The sequence below is a fragment of the Phyllobates terribilis genome, unplaced genomic scaffold (assembly GCF_046119375.1).
Source record: "Phyllobates terribilis strain yellow unplaced genomic scaffold, ASM4611937v1 Scaffold_7__3_contigs__length_470593459, whole genome shotgun sequence".
NCBI lineage: Eukaryota > Metazoa > Chordata > Amphibia > Anura > Dendrobatidae > Phyllobates > Phyllobates terribilis.
In genome coordinates this window covers 14,579,617-14,599,012 of record NW_027362767.1, presented here as the reverse complement: position 1 = coordinate 14,599,012, position 19,396 = coordinate 14,579,617, and the positions used below count along the sequence as shown (strand labels likewise).

The 19,396-nt window shown below is 28.1% G+C and overlaps 1 protein-coding gene across 1 annotated transcript in view; it reads left to right on the top strand.

Annotated features, from left to right (window-relative positions):
- The first annotated feature begins 1,133 nt into the window (after positions 1 to 1,133).
- Positions 1,134 to 19,396, top strand: part of VSX2 (visual system homeobox 2) — a 355,352-nt gene continuing 337,089 nt past the window's right edge. The window contains exon 1 of the mRNA XM_073638179.1: positions 1,134 to 1,424. Coding sequence (XP_073494280.1) covers positions 1,145 to 1,424 — 280 coding nt within the window. The 5' untranslated portion in view covers positions 1,134 to 1,144. The remainder of the gene's footprint in view (positions 1,425 to 19,396) is intronic.

Sequence of the window (19,396 nt, the reverse complement as noted above, 5' to 3'; positions counted from 1 at the left end):
GCTGACAGTCCCTTCCCGGTCCGGTACAGACCCCCTCCCCCCTCTTCTCTTGGCTTCTTCTTCTCGCTGCTGACAGTCCCCTCCCGGTCCCGGTACAGACCCCCTCCCATCTCTTCTCTCGGCTTCTTCTTCTCCCTGCTGACGGTCCCCTCCCGGTCCCGGTACAGACCCCCTCCCCTCTCTTCTCTCGGCTTCTTCTCCTGCTGACAGTCCCCTCCCGGTCCCGGTACAGACCCCCTCCCCCCACTTCTCTCGGCTTCTTCTTCTGGCTGCTGACAGTCCCCTCCCGGTCCCTGTACAGACCCCCTCCCCCCTCTTCTCTCAGCTTCTTCTTCTCCTGCTGACAGTCCCCTCCCGGTACAGACCCCCTTCCAACTCTTCTCTCGGCTTCTTCTTCTCCTGCTGACAGTCCCCTACCGGTCCCGGTACATACCCCCCCCCCCCCCCACTTCTCTCGGCTTCTTCTTCTGGCTGCTGACAGTCCCCTCCTGGTCCCGGTACAGACCCCCTCCACCTTCTTCTCTCGGCTTCTTCTTCTCCTGCTGACAGTCCCCTCCCGGTCCCGGTGCAGACCCCCTCTTCTCTCGGCTTCTTCTTCTCCTGCTGACAGTCCCCTCCTGGTCCCGGTACAGACCCCCTCCGCCCTCTTCTCTCGGCTTCTTCTTCTGGCTGCTGACAGTCCCCTCCTGGTCCCGGTACAGACCCCCTCCACCTTCTTCTCTCGGCTTCTTCTTCTCCTGCTGACAGTCCCCTCCCGGTCCCGGTGCAGACCCCCTCTTCTCTCGGCTTCTTTTTCTCCCTGCTGACAGTCCCCTCCTGGTCCCGGTACAGACCCCCTCCCCTCTCTTCCCTCGGCTTCTTCTTCTCCTGCTGACAGTCCCCTACCGGTCCCGGTACAGACCCCCTCCCCTCTCTTCCCTCGGCTTCTTCTTCTCCTGCTGACAGCCCCCTACCGGTCCCGGTACAGACCCCCCTCCCCCCTCTCTTCTCTCGGCTTCTTCTTCTCCCTGCTGACAGTCCCCTCCCGGTCCCGGTACAGACCCCCTCCCCCCTCTTCTCTCCTCCGGCTCCGCTGATTGGTCTCCACTTCTCACCTTTGGATAAATACCCGCGGAGTTGGCGGAGCCGGGAGCAGAGCGAGAAGATGACCGGGAGAGAGCGGCCCCCCGCCGCCCCCAGGAGCACCGGCTTTGGGATACAGGAGCTATTGGGACTGAACAAGGACCCCCCAACGCCCCCGAGGGGCCCCCTGCACCCGCTGCCCCCCGGGGCCCACCTGCTGGCCGCCCGCTCCGGCCTCGGGCTCCTGGCGGCGGGCGGCATCCCCGGCTTCTACCCGCAGCCTCTGCTTGTGAGAGGGCAGCAGCCGCCGGGGGCCCGGAGCCCCGAGGAGGAAGAGGAGGAGAGCCGCACCTGCAGCTCAGGTGAGAGACGGAGGAGAACCGCAGCCGTGTGCCCGAGAGCCGAGCTCAGACACAGCAGTGACGACTCCTACAACTCAGAGCGTAATAACCGGGGTCTATAATGCACCGAGAATCTCCGGGTGCCTATAGGGAGCCGACATCTCAGACCGGCAGAATATTCCTCACAGAGCCGCCGGTAATCCGGCAATAATGCGCAGCCGGAATGTAATGTATACGACCCAATCCTGATAATCAGACGAGATCTGTACGACCCAATCCTGATAATCAGACGAGATCTGTACGACCCAATCCTGATAATCAGACGAGATCTGTACGACACAATCCTGATAATCAGACCAGATCTGTACGACACAATCCTGATAATCAGACGAGATCTGTACGACACAATCCTGATAATCAGACCAGATCTGTACGACACAATCCTGATAATCAGATGATATCTGTACGACCCAATCCTGATAATCAGACGAGATCTGTACGACACAATCCTGATAATCAGACCAGATCTGTACGACACAATCCTGATAATCAGATGATATCTGTACGACACAATCCTGATAATCAGACGAGATCTGTACGACACAATCCTGATAATCAGACCAGATCTGTACGACCCAATCTTGATAATCAGACGATATCTGTACGACACAATCCTGATAATCAGACCAGATCTGTACGACACAATCCTGATAATCAGACGAGATCTGTACGACACAATCCTGATAATCAGACGAGATCTGTACGACACAATCCTGATAATCAGACGATATCTATAGACACAATCCTGATAATCAGACGATATCTATAGACACAATCCTGATAATCAGACGATATCTATAGACACAATCCTGATAATCAGACGATATCTATAGACACAATCCAGATAATCAGACTATATCTATAGACACAATCCTGATAATCAGACGATATCTATAGACACAATCCTGATAATCAGACGATATCTATAGACACAATCCTGATAATCAGACGATATCTATAGACACAATCCTGATAATCAGACGATATCTATAGACACAATCCTGATAATCAGACGATATCTATAGACACAATCCTGATAATCAGACGATATCTATAGACACAATCCTGACAATCAGACGATATCTATAGACACAATCCTGATAATCAGACTATATCTATAGACACAATCCTGATAATCAGACGATATCTATAGACACAATCCTGACAATCAGACGATATCTATAGACACAATCCTGATAATCAGACGATATCTATAGACACAATCCTGATAATCAGACGATATCTATAGACACAATCCTGATAATCAGACGATATCTATAGACACAATCCTGATAATCAGACGATATCTATAGACACAATCCTGATAATCAGACGATATCTATAGACACAATCCTGATAATCAGACGATATCTATAGACACAATCCTGATAATCAGACGATATCTATAGACACAATCCTGATAATCAGACGATATCTATAGACACAATCCTGATAATCAGACGATATCTATAGACACAATCCTGATAATCAGACGATATCTATAGACACAATCCTGATAATCAGACGATATCTATAGACACAATCCTGATAATCAGACGATATCTATAGACACAATCCTGATAATCAGACGATATCTATAGACACAATCCTGATAATCAGACGATATCTATAGACACAATCCTGATAATCAGACGATATCTATAGACACAATCCTGATAATCAGACGATATCTATAGACACAATCCTGATAATCAGACGATATCTATAGACACAATCCCCTCTGGTGCATCTGTCGGGATCAGGACATTTCTCGGCTGATCACAGTAGATTGTCGGCGCTTTTATCTCCGTTCATTTCTGCAGTCGGTGATCGTTGACGAAACAAGGAGACAAGATCAGGATAAAACGGAATGTATTACCGGAAACTATACAAAGCAGAAAAGAAAAAGCAAATCAGGAGGAAAGAAATGTGTGATGTGTATATGAATTATCAGTATTATATATATGTGTGATGTGTATATGAATTATCAGTATTATATATGTGTGATGTGTATATGAATTATCAGTATTATATATATGTGTGATGTATATATGTATTATCAGTATTATATATATGTGTGATGTGTATATGAATTATCAGTATTATATATATATGTGATGTGTATATGAATTATCAGTATTATATATATGTGTGATGTATATATGAATTATCAGTATTATATATATATGTGTGATGTGTATATGAATTATCAGTATTATATATATATATGTGATGTGTATATGAATTATCAGTATTATATATATGTGTGATGTGTATATGAAGTATCAGTATTATATATATATATGTGTGATGTGTATATGAATTATCAGTATTATATATATGTGTGATGTGTATATGAATTATCAGTATTATATATATATGTGTGATGTGTATATGTATTATCAGTATTATATATATATGTGTGATGTGTATATGAATTATCAGTATTATATATATATGTGTGATGTGTATATGAATTATCAGTATTATATATATGTGTGATGTGTATATGAATTATCAGTATTATATATATGTGTGATGTGTATATGAATTATCAGTATTATATATATATGTGTGATGTGTATATGAATTATCAGTATTATATATATATGTGTGATGTGTATATGAATTATCAGTATTATATATATATGTGTGATGTGTATATGTATTATCAGTATTATATATATATGTGTGATGTGTATATGAATTATCAGTATTATATATATATGTGTGATGTGTATATGAATTATCAGTATTATATATATGTGTGATGTGTATATGAATTATCAGTATTATATATATGTGTGATGTGTATATGAATTATCAGTATTATATATATATGTGTGATGTGTATATGAATTATCAGTATTATATATATGTGTGATGTGTATATGAATTATCAGTATTATATATATATGTGTGATGTGTATATGTATTATCAGTATTATATATATGTGTGATGTGTATATGAATTATCAGTATTATATATATGTGTGATGTGTATATGAATTATCAGTATTATATATATGTGTGATGTGTATATGAATTATCAGTATTATATATATGTGTGATGTGTATATGTATTATCAGTATTATATATATATATGTGCGATGTGTATATGAATTATCAGTATTATATATATATGTGTGATGTGTATATGAATTATCAGTATTATATATATATGTGTGATGTGTATATGAATTATCAGTATTATATATATGTGTGATGTGTATATGAATTATCAGTATTATATATATGTGTGATGTGTATATGAATTATCAGTATTATATATATGTGTGATGTGTATATGAATTATCAGTATTATATATATGTGTGATGTGTATATGAATTATCAGTATTATATATATGTGTGATGTGTATATGTATTATCAGTATTATATATATATATGTGCGATGTGTATATGAATTATCAGTATTATATATATATGTGTGATGTGTATATGAATTATCAGTATTATATATATATGTGTGATGTGTATATGAATTATCAGTATTATATATATATGTGTGATGTGTATATGAATTATCAGTATTATATATATATGTGTGATGTGTATATGAATTATCAGTATTATATATATATGTGTGATGTGTATATGTATTATCAGTATTATATATATGTGTGATGTGTATATGAATTATCAGTATTATATATATATGTGTGATGTGTATATGAATTATCAGTATTATATATATGTGTGATGTGTATATGTATTATCAGTATTATATATATATATGTGCGATGTGTATATGAATTATCAGTATTATATATATATGTGTGATGTGTATATGAATTATCAGTATTATATATATATGTGTGATGTGTATATGAATTATCAGTATTATATATATGTGTGATGTGTATATGAATTATCAGTATTATATATATGTGTGATGTGTATATGAATTATCAGTATTATATATATGTGTGATGTGTATATGAATTATCAGTATTATATATATGTGTGATGTGTATATGAATTATCAGTATTATATATATGTGTGATGTGTATATGTATTATCAGTATTATATATATATATGTGCGATGTGTATATGAATTATCAGTATTATATATATATGTGTGATGTGTATATGAATTATCAGTATTATATATATGTGTGATGTGTATATGAATTATCAGTATTATATATATGTGTGATGTGTATATGAATTATCAGTATTATATATATATGTGTGATGTGTATATGAATTATCAGTATTATATATATGTGTGATGTGTATATGAATTATCAGTATTATATATATGTGTGATGTGTATATGAATTATCAGTATTATATATATGTGTGATGTGTATATGTATTATCAGTATTATATATATATATGTGCGATGTGTATATGAATTATCAGTATTATATATATATGTGTGATGTGTATATGAATTATCAGTATTATATATATATGTGTGATGTGTAGATGAATTATCAGTATTATATATATGTGTGATGTGTATATGAATTATCAGTATTATATATATGTGTGATGTGTATATGAATTATCAGTATTATATATATATGTGTGATGTGTATATGAATTATCAGTATTATATATATGTGTGATGTGTATATGAATTATCAGTATTATATATATATGTGTGATGTGTATATGAATTATCAGTATTATATATATGTGTGATGTGTATATGAATTATCAGTATTATATATGTGTGATGTGTATATGAATTATCAGTATTATATATATATGTGTGATGTGTATATATATATTATCAGTATTATATATATGTGTGATGTGTATATGAATTATCAGTATTATATATGTGTGATGTGTATATGTATTATCAGTATTATATATATGTGTGATGTGTATATGAATTATCAGTATTATATATATGTGTGATGTGTATATGAATTATCAGTATTATATATATGTGTGATGTGTATATGAATTATCAGTATTATATATATATGTGATGTGTATATTAATTATCAGTATTATATATATATGTGTGATGTGTATATGAATTATCAGTATTATATATGTGTGATGTGTATATGTATTATCAGTATTATATATATGTGTGATGTGTATATGAATTGTCAGTATTATATATATGTGTGATGTGTATATGAATTATCAGTATTATATATATGTGTGATGTGTATATGAATTATCAGTATATATATATGTGTGATGTGTATATGAATTATCAGTATTATATATATGTGTGATGTGTATATGAATTATCAGTATTATATATGTGTGTGATATGTATATGAATTATCAGTATTATATATATATGTGTGATGTGTATATGAATTATCAGTATATATATATGTGTGATGTGTATATGAATTATCAGTATTATATATATGTGTGATGTGTATATGAATTATCAGTATTATATATGTGTGATGTGTATATGTATTATCAGTATTATATATATGTGTGATGTGTATATGAATTATCAGTATTATATATATATGTGTGATGTGTATATGAATTATCAGTATATATATATGTGTGATGTGTATATGAATTATCAGTATTATATATATGTGTGATGTGTATATGAATTATCAGTATTATATATGTGTGATGTGTATATGTATTATCAGTATTATATATATGTGTGATGTGTATATGAATTATCAGTATTATATATTGTGTGATGTGTATATGTATTATCAGTATTATATATATGTGTGATGTGTATATGAATTATCAGTATTATATATATATATGTGTGATGTGTATATGAATTATCAGTATTATATATGTGTGATGTGTATATGTGTTATCAGTATTATATATATGTGTGATGTGTATATGAATTATCAGTATTATATATGTGTGATGTGTATATGTGTTATCAGTATTATATATATGTGTGATGTGTATATGAATTATCAGTATTATATATGTGTGATGTGTATATGTGTTATCAGTATTATATATATGTGTGATGTGTATATGAATTATCAGTATTATATATATATGTGTGATGTGTATATGAATTATCAGTATATATATATGTGTGATGTGTATATGAATTATCAGTATTATATATATGTGTGATGTGTATATGAATTATCAGTATTATATATGTGTGATGTGTATATGTATTATCAGTATTATATATATGTGTGATGTGTATATGAATTATCAGTATTATATATGTGTGATGTGTATATGTATTATCAGTATTATATATATGTGTGATGTGTATATGAATTATCAGTATTATATATATATATGTGTGATGTGTATATGAATTATCAGTATTATATATATATGTGTGATGTGTATATGAATTATCAGTATTATATATGTGTGATGTGTATATGTATTATCAGTATTATATATATGTGTGATGTGTATATGAATTGTCAGTATTATATATATGTGTGATGTGTATATGAATTATCAGTATTATATATATGTGTGATGTGTATATGAATTATCAGTATTATATATATGTGTGATGTGTATATGAATTATCAGTATTATATATATGTGTGATGTGTATATGAATTATCAGTATTATATATATGTGTGATGTGTATATGAATTATCAGTATTATATATATGTGTGATGTGTATATGAATTATCAGTATTTATATATATATGTGTGATGTGTATATGAATTATCAGTATTATATATATGTGTGATGTGTATATGTATTATCAGTATTATATATATATGTGTGATGTGTATATGAATTATCAGTATTATATATATGTGTGATGTGTATATGTATTATCAGTATTATATATATATGTGTGATGTGTATATGAATTATCAGTATTATATATATGTGTGATGTGTATATGAATTATCAGTATTATATATATATGTGTGATGTGTATATGAATTATCAGTATTATATATATATGTGTGATGTGTATATGTATTATCAGTATTATATATATATGTGTGATGTGTATATGAATTATCAGTATTATATATATGTATGTGTGATGTGTATATGAATTATCAGTATTATATATATATGTGTGATGTGTATATGAATTATCAGTATTATATATATATGTGTGATGTGTAGATGAATTATCAGTATTATATATATATGTGTGATGTGTAGATGAATTATCAGTATTATATATATATGTGTGATGTGTATATGAATTATCAGTATTATATATATGTGTGATGTGTATATGTATTATCAGTATTATATATATGTGTGATGTGTATATGTATTATCAGTATTATATATATGTGTGATGTGTATATGAATTATCAGTATTATATATATATGTGTGATGTGTATATGAATTATCAGTATTATATATATGTGTGATGTGTATATGAATTATCAGTATTATATATATATGTGTGATGTGTATATGTATTATCAGTATTATATATATGTGTGATGTGTATATGTATTATCAGTATTATATATATGTGTGATGTGTATATGAATTATCAGTATTATATATATGTGTGATGTGTATATGAATTATCAGTATTATATATATGTGTGATGTGTATATGAATTATCAGTATTATATATATATGTGTGATGTGTATATGAATTATCAGTATTATATATATATATGTGTGATGTGTATATGAATTATCAGTATTATATATATGTGTGATGTGTATATGAATTATCAGTATTATATATATATGTGTGATGTGTATATGAATTATCAGTATTATATATGTGTGATGTGTATATGAATTATCAGTATTATATATATATGTGTGATGTGTATATGAATTATCAGTATTATATATTTATGTGTGATGTGTATATGAATTATCAGTATTATATATGTGTGATGTGTATATGAATTATCAGTATTATATATATGTGTGATGTGTATATGAATTATCAGTATTATATATATATGTGTGATGTGTATATGTATTATCAGTATTATATATATATGTGTGATGTGTATATGAATTATCAGTATTATATATGTGTGATGTGTATATGAATTGTCAGTATTATATATATGTGTGATGTGTATATGAATTATCAGTATTATATATATATGTGTGATGTGTATATGTATTATCAGTATTATATATATATGTGTGATGTGTATATGAATTATTAGTATTATATATGTGTGATGTGTATATGAATTATCAGTATTATATATATATGTGTGATGTGTATATGTATTATCAGTATTATATATATATGTGTGATGTGTATATGAATTATCAGTATTATATATATGTGTGATGTGTATATGAATTATCAGTATTATATATATATGTGTGATGTGTATATGAATTATCATTATTATATATGTGTGATGTGTATATGAATTATCAGTATTATGTATATATGTGTGATGTGTATATGAATTATCAGTATTATATATATATGTGTGATGTGTATATGAATTATCAGTATTATATATATATGTGTGATGTGTATATGAATTATCAGTATTATATATATATGTGTGATGTGTATATGAATTATCAGTATTATATATATATATGTGTGATGTGTATATGAATTATCAGTATTATATATATGTGTGATGTGTATATGAATTATCAGTATTATATATATATATGTGTGATGTGTATATGAATTATCAGTATTATATATATATATGTGTGATGTGTATATGAATTATCAGTATTATATATATGTGTGATGTGTATATGAATTATCAGTATTATATATATATGTGTGTGATGTGTATATGAATTATCAGTATTATATATATGTGTGATGTGTATATGAATTATCAGTATTATATATATATATGTGTGATGTGTATATCAATTATCAGTATTATATATATATGTGTGTGATGTGTATATGAATTGTCAGTATTATATATATGTGTGATGTGTATATGAATTATCAGTATATATATATGTGTGATGTGTATATGAATTATCAGTATTATATATATGTGTGATGTGTATATGAATTATCAGTATTATATATATGTGTGATGTGTATATGAATTATCAGTATTATATATATATGTGTGATGTGTATATGAATTATCAGTATATATATATGTGTGATGTGTATATGAATTATCAGTATTATATATATGTGTGATGTGTATATGAATTATCAGTATTATATATATGTGTGATGTGTATATGAATTATCAGTATTATATATATATGTGTGATGTGTATATGAATTATCAGTATTATATATATATGTGTGATGTATATATGAATTATCAGTATTATATATATGTGTGATGTGTATATGAATTATCAGTATTATATATATGTGTGATGTGTATATGTGTTATCAGTATTATATATATGTGTGATGTGTATATGAATTATCAGTATTATATATATATGTGTGATGTGTATATGAATTATCAGTATTATATATATGTGTGATGTGTATATGAATTATCAGTATTATATATATATGTGTGATGTGTATATGAATTATCAGTATTATATATATGTGTGATGTGTATATGAATTATCAGTATTATATATATATGTGTGATGTGTATATGAATTATCAGTATATATATATGTGTGATGTGTATATGAATTATCAGTATTATATATATGTGTGATGTGTATATGAATTATCAGTATATATATATGTGTGATGTGTATATGAATTATCAGTATTATATATATATGTGATGTGTATATGAATTATCAGTATTATATATATGTGTGATGTGTATATGAATTATCAGTATTATATATATGTGTGATGTGTATATGAATTATCAGTATTATATATATGTGTGATGTGTATATGAATTATCAGTATTATATATATATGTGTGATGTGTATATGAATTATCAGTATTATATATATGTGTGATGTGTATATGAATTATCAGTATTATATATATATGTGTGATGTGTATATGAATTATCAGTATATATATATGTGTGATGTGTATATGAATTATCAGTATATATATATGTGTGATGTGTATATGAATTATCAGTATTATATATATGTGTGATGTGTATATGAATTATCAGTATTATATATATGTGTGATGTGTATATGAATTATCAGTATTATATATATGTGTGATGTGTATATGAATTATCAGTATTATATATATGTGTGATGTGTATATGAATTATCAGTATTATATATATGTGTGATGTGTATATGAATTATCAGTATTATATATATATGTGTGATGTGTATATGAATTATCAGTATTATATATATGTGTGATGTGTATATGAATTATCAGTATTATATATATATGTGTGATGTGTATATGAATTATCAGTATTATATATATGTGTGATGTGTATATGAATTATCAGTATTATATATATATGTGTGATGTGTATATGAATTATCAGTATATATATATGTGTGATGTGTATATGAATTATCAGTATTATATATATGTGTGATGTGTATATGAATTATCAGTATTATATATATGTGTGATGTGTATATGAATTATCAGTATTATATATATGTGTGATGTGTATATGAATTATCAGTATTATATATATATGTGTGATGTATATATGAATTATCAGTATTATATATATATGTGTGATGTGTATATGAATTATCAGTATATATATATGTGTGATGTGTATATGAATTATCAGTATTATATATATATGTGTGATGTGTATATGAATTATCAGTATTATATATATATGTGTGATGTGTATATGAATTATCAGTATTATATATATGTGTGATGTGTATATGAATTATCAGTATTATATATATATGTGTGATGTGTATATGAATTATCAGTATATATATATGTGTGATGTGTATATGAATTATCAGTATATATATATGTGTGATGTTTATATGAATTATCAGTATTAATATATATGTGTGATGTGTATATGAATTATCAGTATTATATATATGTGTGATGTGTATATGAATTATCAGTATTATATATATATGTGTGATGTATATATGAATTATCAGTATTATATATATATATTTGTGATGTGTATATGAATTATCAGTATTATATATATGTGTGATGTGTATATGTATTATCAGTATTATATATGTGTGATGTGTATATGAATTATCAGTATTATATATATGTGTGATGTGTATATGTATTATCAGTATTATATATATGTGTGATGTGTATATGAATTATCAGTATTATATATATATGTGTGATGTGTATATGAATTATCAGTATTATATATATATATGTGTGATGTGTATATGAATTATCAGTATTATATATATATATATATGTGTGATGTGTATATGAATTATCAGTATTATATATATATGTGTGATGTGTATATGTATTATCAGTATTATATATATGTGTGATGTGTATATGAATTATCAGTATTATATATATGTGTGATGTGTATATGAATTATCAGTATTATATATATATGTGTGATGTGTATATGAATTATCAGTATTATATATATATGTGTGATGTGTATATGAATTATCAGTATTATATATATATGTGTGATGTGTATATGAATTATCAGTATTATATATATATGTGTGATGTGTATATGAATTATCAGTATTATATATATGTGTGATGTGTATATGAATTATCAGTATTATATATATGTGTGATGTGTATATGAATTATCAGTATTATATATATATATGTGTGATGTGTATATGAATTATCAGTATTATATATATGTGTGATGTATATATGAATTATCAGTATTATTATATGTGTGATGTGTATATGAATTATCAGTATTATATATATGTGTGATGTGTATATGAATTATCAGTATTATATATATGTGTGATGTGTATATGTATTATCAGTATTATATATATGTGTGATGTGTATATGAATTATCAGTATTATATATATGTGTGATGTGTTTATGAATTATCAGTATTATATATATGTGTGATGTGTATATGTATTATCAGTATTATATATATGTGTGATGTGTATATGAATTATCAGTATTATATATATATGTGTGATGTGTATATGAATTATCAGTATTATATATATGTGTGATGTGTATATGTATTATCAGTATTATATATATGTGTGATGTGTATATGTATTATCAGTATTATATATATGTGTGATGTGTATATGAATTATCAGTATTATATATATATGTGTGATGTGTATATGTATTATCAGTATTATATATATGTGTGATGTGTATATGAATTATCAGTATTATATATATATGTGTGATGTGTATATGTATTATCAGTATTATATATATGTGTGATGTGTATATGTATTATCAGTATTATATATATGTGTGATGTGTATATGAATTATCAGTATTATATATATATGTGTGATGTGTATATGAATTATCAGTATTATATATATGTGTGATGTGTATAAGTATTATCAGTATTATATATATGTGTGATGTGTATATGTATTATCAGTATTATATATATGTGTGATGTGTATATGAATTATCAGTATTATATATATATGTGTGATGTGTATATGTATTATCAGTATTATATATATGTGTGATGTGTATATGAATTATCAGTATTATATATATGTGTGATGTGTATATGAATTATCAGTATTATATATATGTGTGATGTGTATATGAATTATCAGTATTATATATATGTGTGATGTGTATATGTATTATCAGTATTATATATATGTGTGATGTGTATATGTATTATCAGTATTATATATATGTGTGATGTGTATATGAATTATCAGTATTATATATATGTGTGATGTGTATATGAATTATCAGTATTATATATATGTGTGATGTGTATATGAATTATCAGTATTATATATATATGTGTGATGTGTATATGAATTATCAGTATTATATATATGTGTGATGTGTATATGAATTATCAGTATTATATATATGTGTGATGTGTATATGAATTATCAGTATTATATATATGTGTGATGTGTATATGAATTATCAGTATTATATATATGTGTGATGTGTATATGAATTATCAGTATTATATATATATGTGTGATGTATATATGAATTATCAGTATTATATATATATGTGTGATGTGTATATGAATTATCAGTATTATATATATATATGTGTGATGTGTATATGAATTATCAGTATTATATATATATATGTGTGTGATGTGTATATGAATTATCAGTATTATATATATATGTGTGATGTGTATATGAATTATCAGTATTATATATATATATGTGTGATGTGTATATGAATTATCAGTATTATATATGTGATGTGTATATGAATTATCAGTATTATATATATATATGTGTGATGTGTAGATGTATTATCAGTATTATATATATATGTGTGATGTGTATATGAATTATCAGTATTATATATATGTGTGATGTGTATATGTATTATCAGTATTATATATATGTGTGATGTGTATATGAATTATCAGTATTATATATGTGATGTGTATATGAATTATCAGTATTATATATATATATGTGTGATGTGTAGATGAATTATCAGTATTATATATATATATGTGTGATGTGTATATGTATTATCAGTATTATATATATATGTGTGATGTGTATATGAATTATCAGTATTATATATATGTGTGATGTGTATATGAATTATCAGTATTATATATATGTGTGATGTGTATATGAATTATCAGTATTATATATATATGTGTGATGTATATATGAATTATCAGTATTATATATATGTGTGATGTATATATGAATTATCAGTATTATATATATATGTGTGATGTGTATATGAATTATCAGTATTATATATATGTGTGATGAGTATATGAATTATCAGTATTATATATATATATGTGATGTGTATATGAATTATCAGTATTATATATATATGTGTGATGTGTATATGAATTATCAGTATTATATATATATGTGTGATGTGTATATGAATTATCAGTATTATATATATGTGTGATGTGTATATGAATTATCAGTATTATATATATATATGTGTGATGTATATATGAATTATCAGTATTATATATATATGTGTGATGTGTATATGTATTATCAGTATTATATATATACAGTACAGACCAAAAGTTTGGACACACCTTCTCATTTAAAGATTTTTCTGTATTTTCATGACTATGAAAATTGTACATTCACACTGAAGGCATCAAAACTATGAATTATCACATGTGGAATTATATACTTAACAAAAAAGTGTGAAACAACCGAAAATATGTCTTATATTCTAGGGTCTTCAAAGTAGCCACCTTTTGCTTTGATGACTGCTTTGCACACTCTTGGCATTCTCTTGTTGAGCTTCAAGAGGTAGTCACCGGAAATGGTCTTCACTTCACAGGTGTGCCCTGTCAGGTTTAATAAGTGGGATTTCTTGCCTTATAAATGGGGTTGGGACCATCAGTTGTGTTGTGCAGAAGTCTGGTGGATACACAGCTGATAGTCCTACTGAATAGACTGTTAGAATTTGTATTAGGGCAAGAAAAAAGCAGCTAAGTAAAGAAAAACGAGTGGCCATCATTACTTTAAGAAATGAAGGTCAGTCAGTCAGAAAAATTGGGCAAACTTTGAAAGTGTCCCCAATTGCAGTTGCAAAAACCATCAATCGCTACAAAGAAACTGGCTCACATGAGGACCGCCCCAGAAAAGGAAGACCAAGAGTCACCTCTGCTTCTGAGGATAAGTTTATCCGAGTCACCAGCCTTAGAAATCGCAGGTTAACAGCAGCTCAGATTAGTGACCAGGTCAATGCCACACAGAGTTCTAGCAGCAGACACATCTCTACAACAACTGTTAAGAGGAGACTTTGTGCAGCAGGCCTTCATGGTAAAATAGCTGCTAGGAAACCACTGCTAAGGACAGGCAACAAGCAGAAGAGACTTGTTTGGGCTAAAGAACACAAGGAATGGACATTAGACCAGTGGAAATCTGTGCTTTGGTCTGACGAGTCCAAATTTGAGATCTTTGGTTCCAACCACCGTGTCTTTGTGCGACGCAGAAAAGGTGAACGGATGGACTCTACATGCCTGGTTCCCACCGTGAAGCATGGAGGAGGAGGTGTGATGGTGTGGGGGGCTTTGCTGGTGACACTGTTGGGGATTTATTCAAAACTGAAGGCATATTGAACCAGCATGGCTACCACAGCATCTTGCAGCGGCATGCTATTCCATCCAGTTGTGTTTAGTTGGACCATCATTTATTTTTCAACAGGACAATGACCCCAAACACCTCCAGGCTGTGTAAGGGCTATTTGACCAAGAAGGAGAGTGATGGGGGGCTACGCCAGATGATCTGGCCTCCACAGTCACCAGACCTGAACCCAATCGAGATGGTTTGGGGTGAGCTGGACCGCAGAGTGAAGGCAAAAGGGCCAACAAGTGCTAAGCATCTCTGGGAACTCCTTCAAGATTGTTGGAAGACCATTTCCGGTGACTACCTCTTGAAGCTCATCAAGAGAATGCCAAGAGTGTGCAAAGCAGTCATCAAAGCAAAAGGTGGCTACTGTGAAGACCCTAGAATATAAGACATATTTTCAGTTGTTTCACACTTTTTTGTTAAGTATATAATTCCACATGTGGTAATTCATAGTTTTGATGCCTTCAGTGTGAATGTACAATTTTCATAGTCATGAAAATACAGAAAAATCTTTAAATGAGAAGGTGTGTCCAAACTTTTGGTCTGTACTGTATGTGTGATGTGTATATGAATTATCAGTATTATATATATATGTGTGATGTGTATATGAATTATCAGTATTATATATATATGTGTGATGTGTAGATGAATTATCAGTATTATATATAATAGTGTATGTGTAATGAATTATCAGTATTATATATATGTGTGATGTGTATATGAATTATCAGTATTATATATATATGTGTGATGTGTATATGAATTATCAGTATTATATATATATGTGTGATGTGTATATGTATTATCAGTATTATATATATATGTGTGATGTGTATATGTATTATCAGTATTATATATATGTGTGATGTGTATATGAATTATCAGTATTATATATATATGTGTGATGTGTATATGAATTATCAGTATTATATATATGTGTGATGTGTATATGAATTATCAGTATTATATATATGTGTGATGTGTATATGAATTATCAGTATTATATATATATGTGTGATGTGTATATGAATTATCAGTATTATATATATATGTGTGATGTGTATATGAATTATCAGTATTATATATATGTGTGATGTGTATATGAATTATCAGTATTATATATATGTGTGATGTGTATATGAATTATCAGTATTATATATATGTGTGATGTGTATATGAATTATCAGTATTATATATATGTGTGATGTGTATATGAATTATCAGTATATATATATATGTGTGATGTGTATATGAATTATCAGTATTATATATATATGTGTGATGTGTAGATGAATTATCAGTATATATATATATGTGTGATGTGTATATGAATTATCAGTATTAATATATGTGTGATGTGTATATGAATTTATCAGTATTATATATATGTGTGATGTGTAGATGAATTATCAGTATTATATATATATGTGTGATGTGTATATGTATTATCAGTATTATATATATTGTGTGATGTGTAGATGAATTATCAGTATTATATATATGTGTGATGTGTATATGAATTATCAGTATTATATATATATGTGTGATGTGTATATGAATTATCAGTATTATATATATATGTGTGATGTGTATATGAATTATCAGTATTTATATATATATGTGTGATGTGTATATGAATTATCAGTATTATATATATATGTGTGATGTGTATATGAATTATCAGTATTATATATATATGTGTGATGTGTATATGAATTATCAGTATTATATATATGTGTGATGTGTATATGAATTATCAGTATTATATATATATGTGTGATGTGTATATGAATTATCAGTATTTATATATATGTGTGATGTGTATATGAATTATCAGTATTATATATATATGTGTGATGTGTATATGAATTATCAGTATTATATATATATGTGTGATGTGTATATGAATTATCAGTATTATATATATGTGTGATGTGTATATGAATTATCAGTATTATATATATATGTGTGATGTGTATATGAATTATCAGTATTATATATATATGTGTGATGTGTATATGAATTATCAGTATTATATATATATATGTGTGATGTGTATATGAATTATCAGTATTATATATATGTGTGATGTGTATATGAATTATCAGTATTATATATATATGTGTGATGTGTATATGAATTATCAGTATTATTATATATGTGTGATGTGTATATGAATTATCAGTATTATATATATATGTGTGATGTGTATATGAATTATCAGTATTATATATATGTGTGATGTGTATATGAATTATCAGTATTATATATATATGTGTGATGTGTATATGAATTATCAGTATATATATATATGTGTGATGTGTATATGAATTATCAGTATTATATATATGTGTGATGTGTATATGAATTATCAGTATTATATATATGTGTGATGTGTATATGTATTATCAGTATTATATATATATGTGTGATGTGTATATGAATTATCAGTATTATATATATGTGTGATGTGTATATGAATTATCAGTATTATATATATATGTGTGATGTGTATATGAATTATCAGTATTATATATATGTGTGATGTGTATATGAATTATCAGTATTATATATATATGTGTGATGTGTATATGAATTATCAGTATTATATATATATGTGTGATGTGTATATGAATTATCAGTATATATATATGTGTGATGTGTATATGAATTATCAGTATTATATATATGTGTGATGTGTATATGAATTATCAGTATTATATATATGTGTGATGTGTATATGAATTATCAGTATTATATATATATAAAGTGTGATGTGTATATGAATTATCAGTATTATATATATGTGTGATGTGTATATGAATTATCAGTATTATATATATATGTGTGATGTGTATATGAATT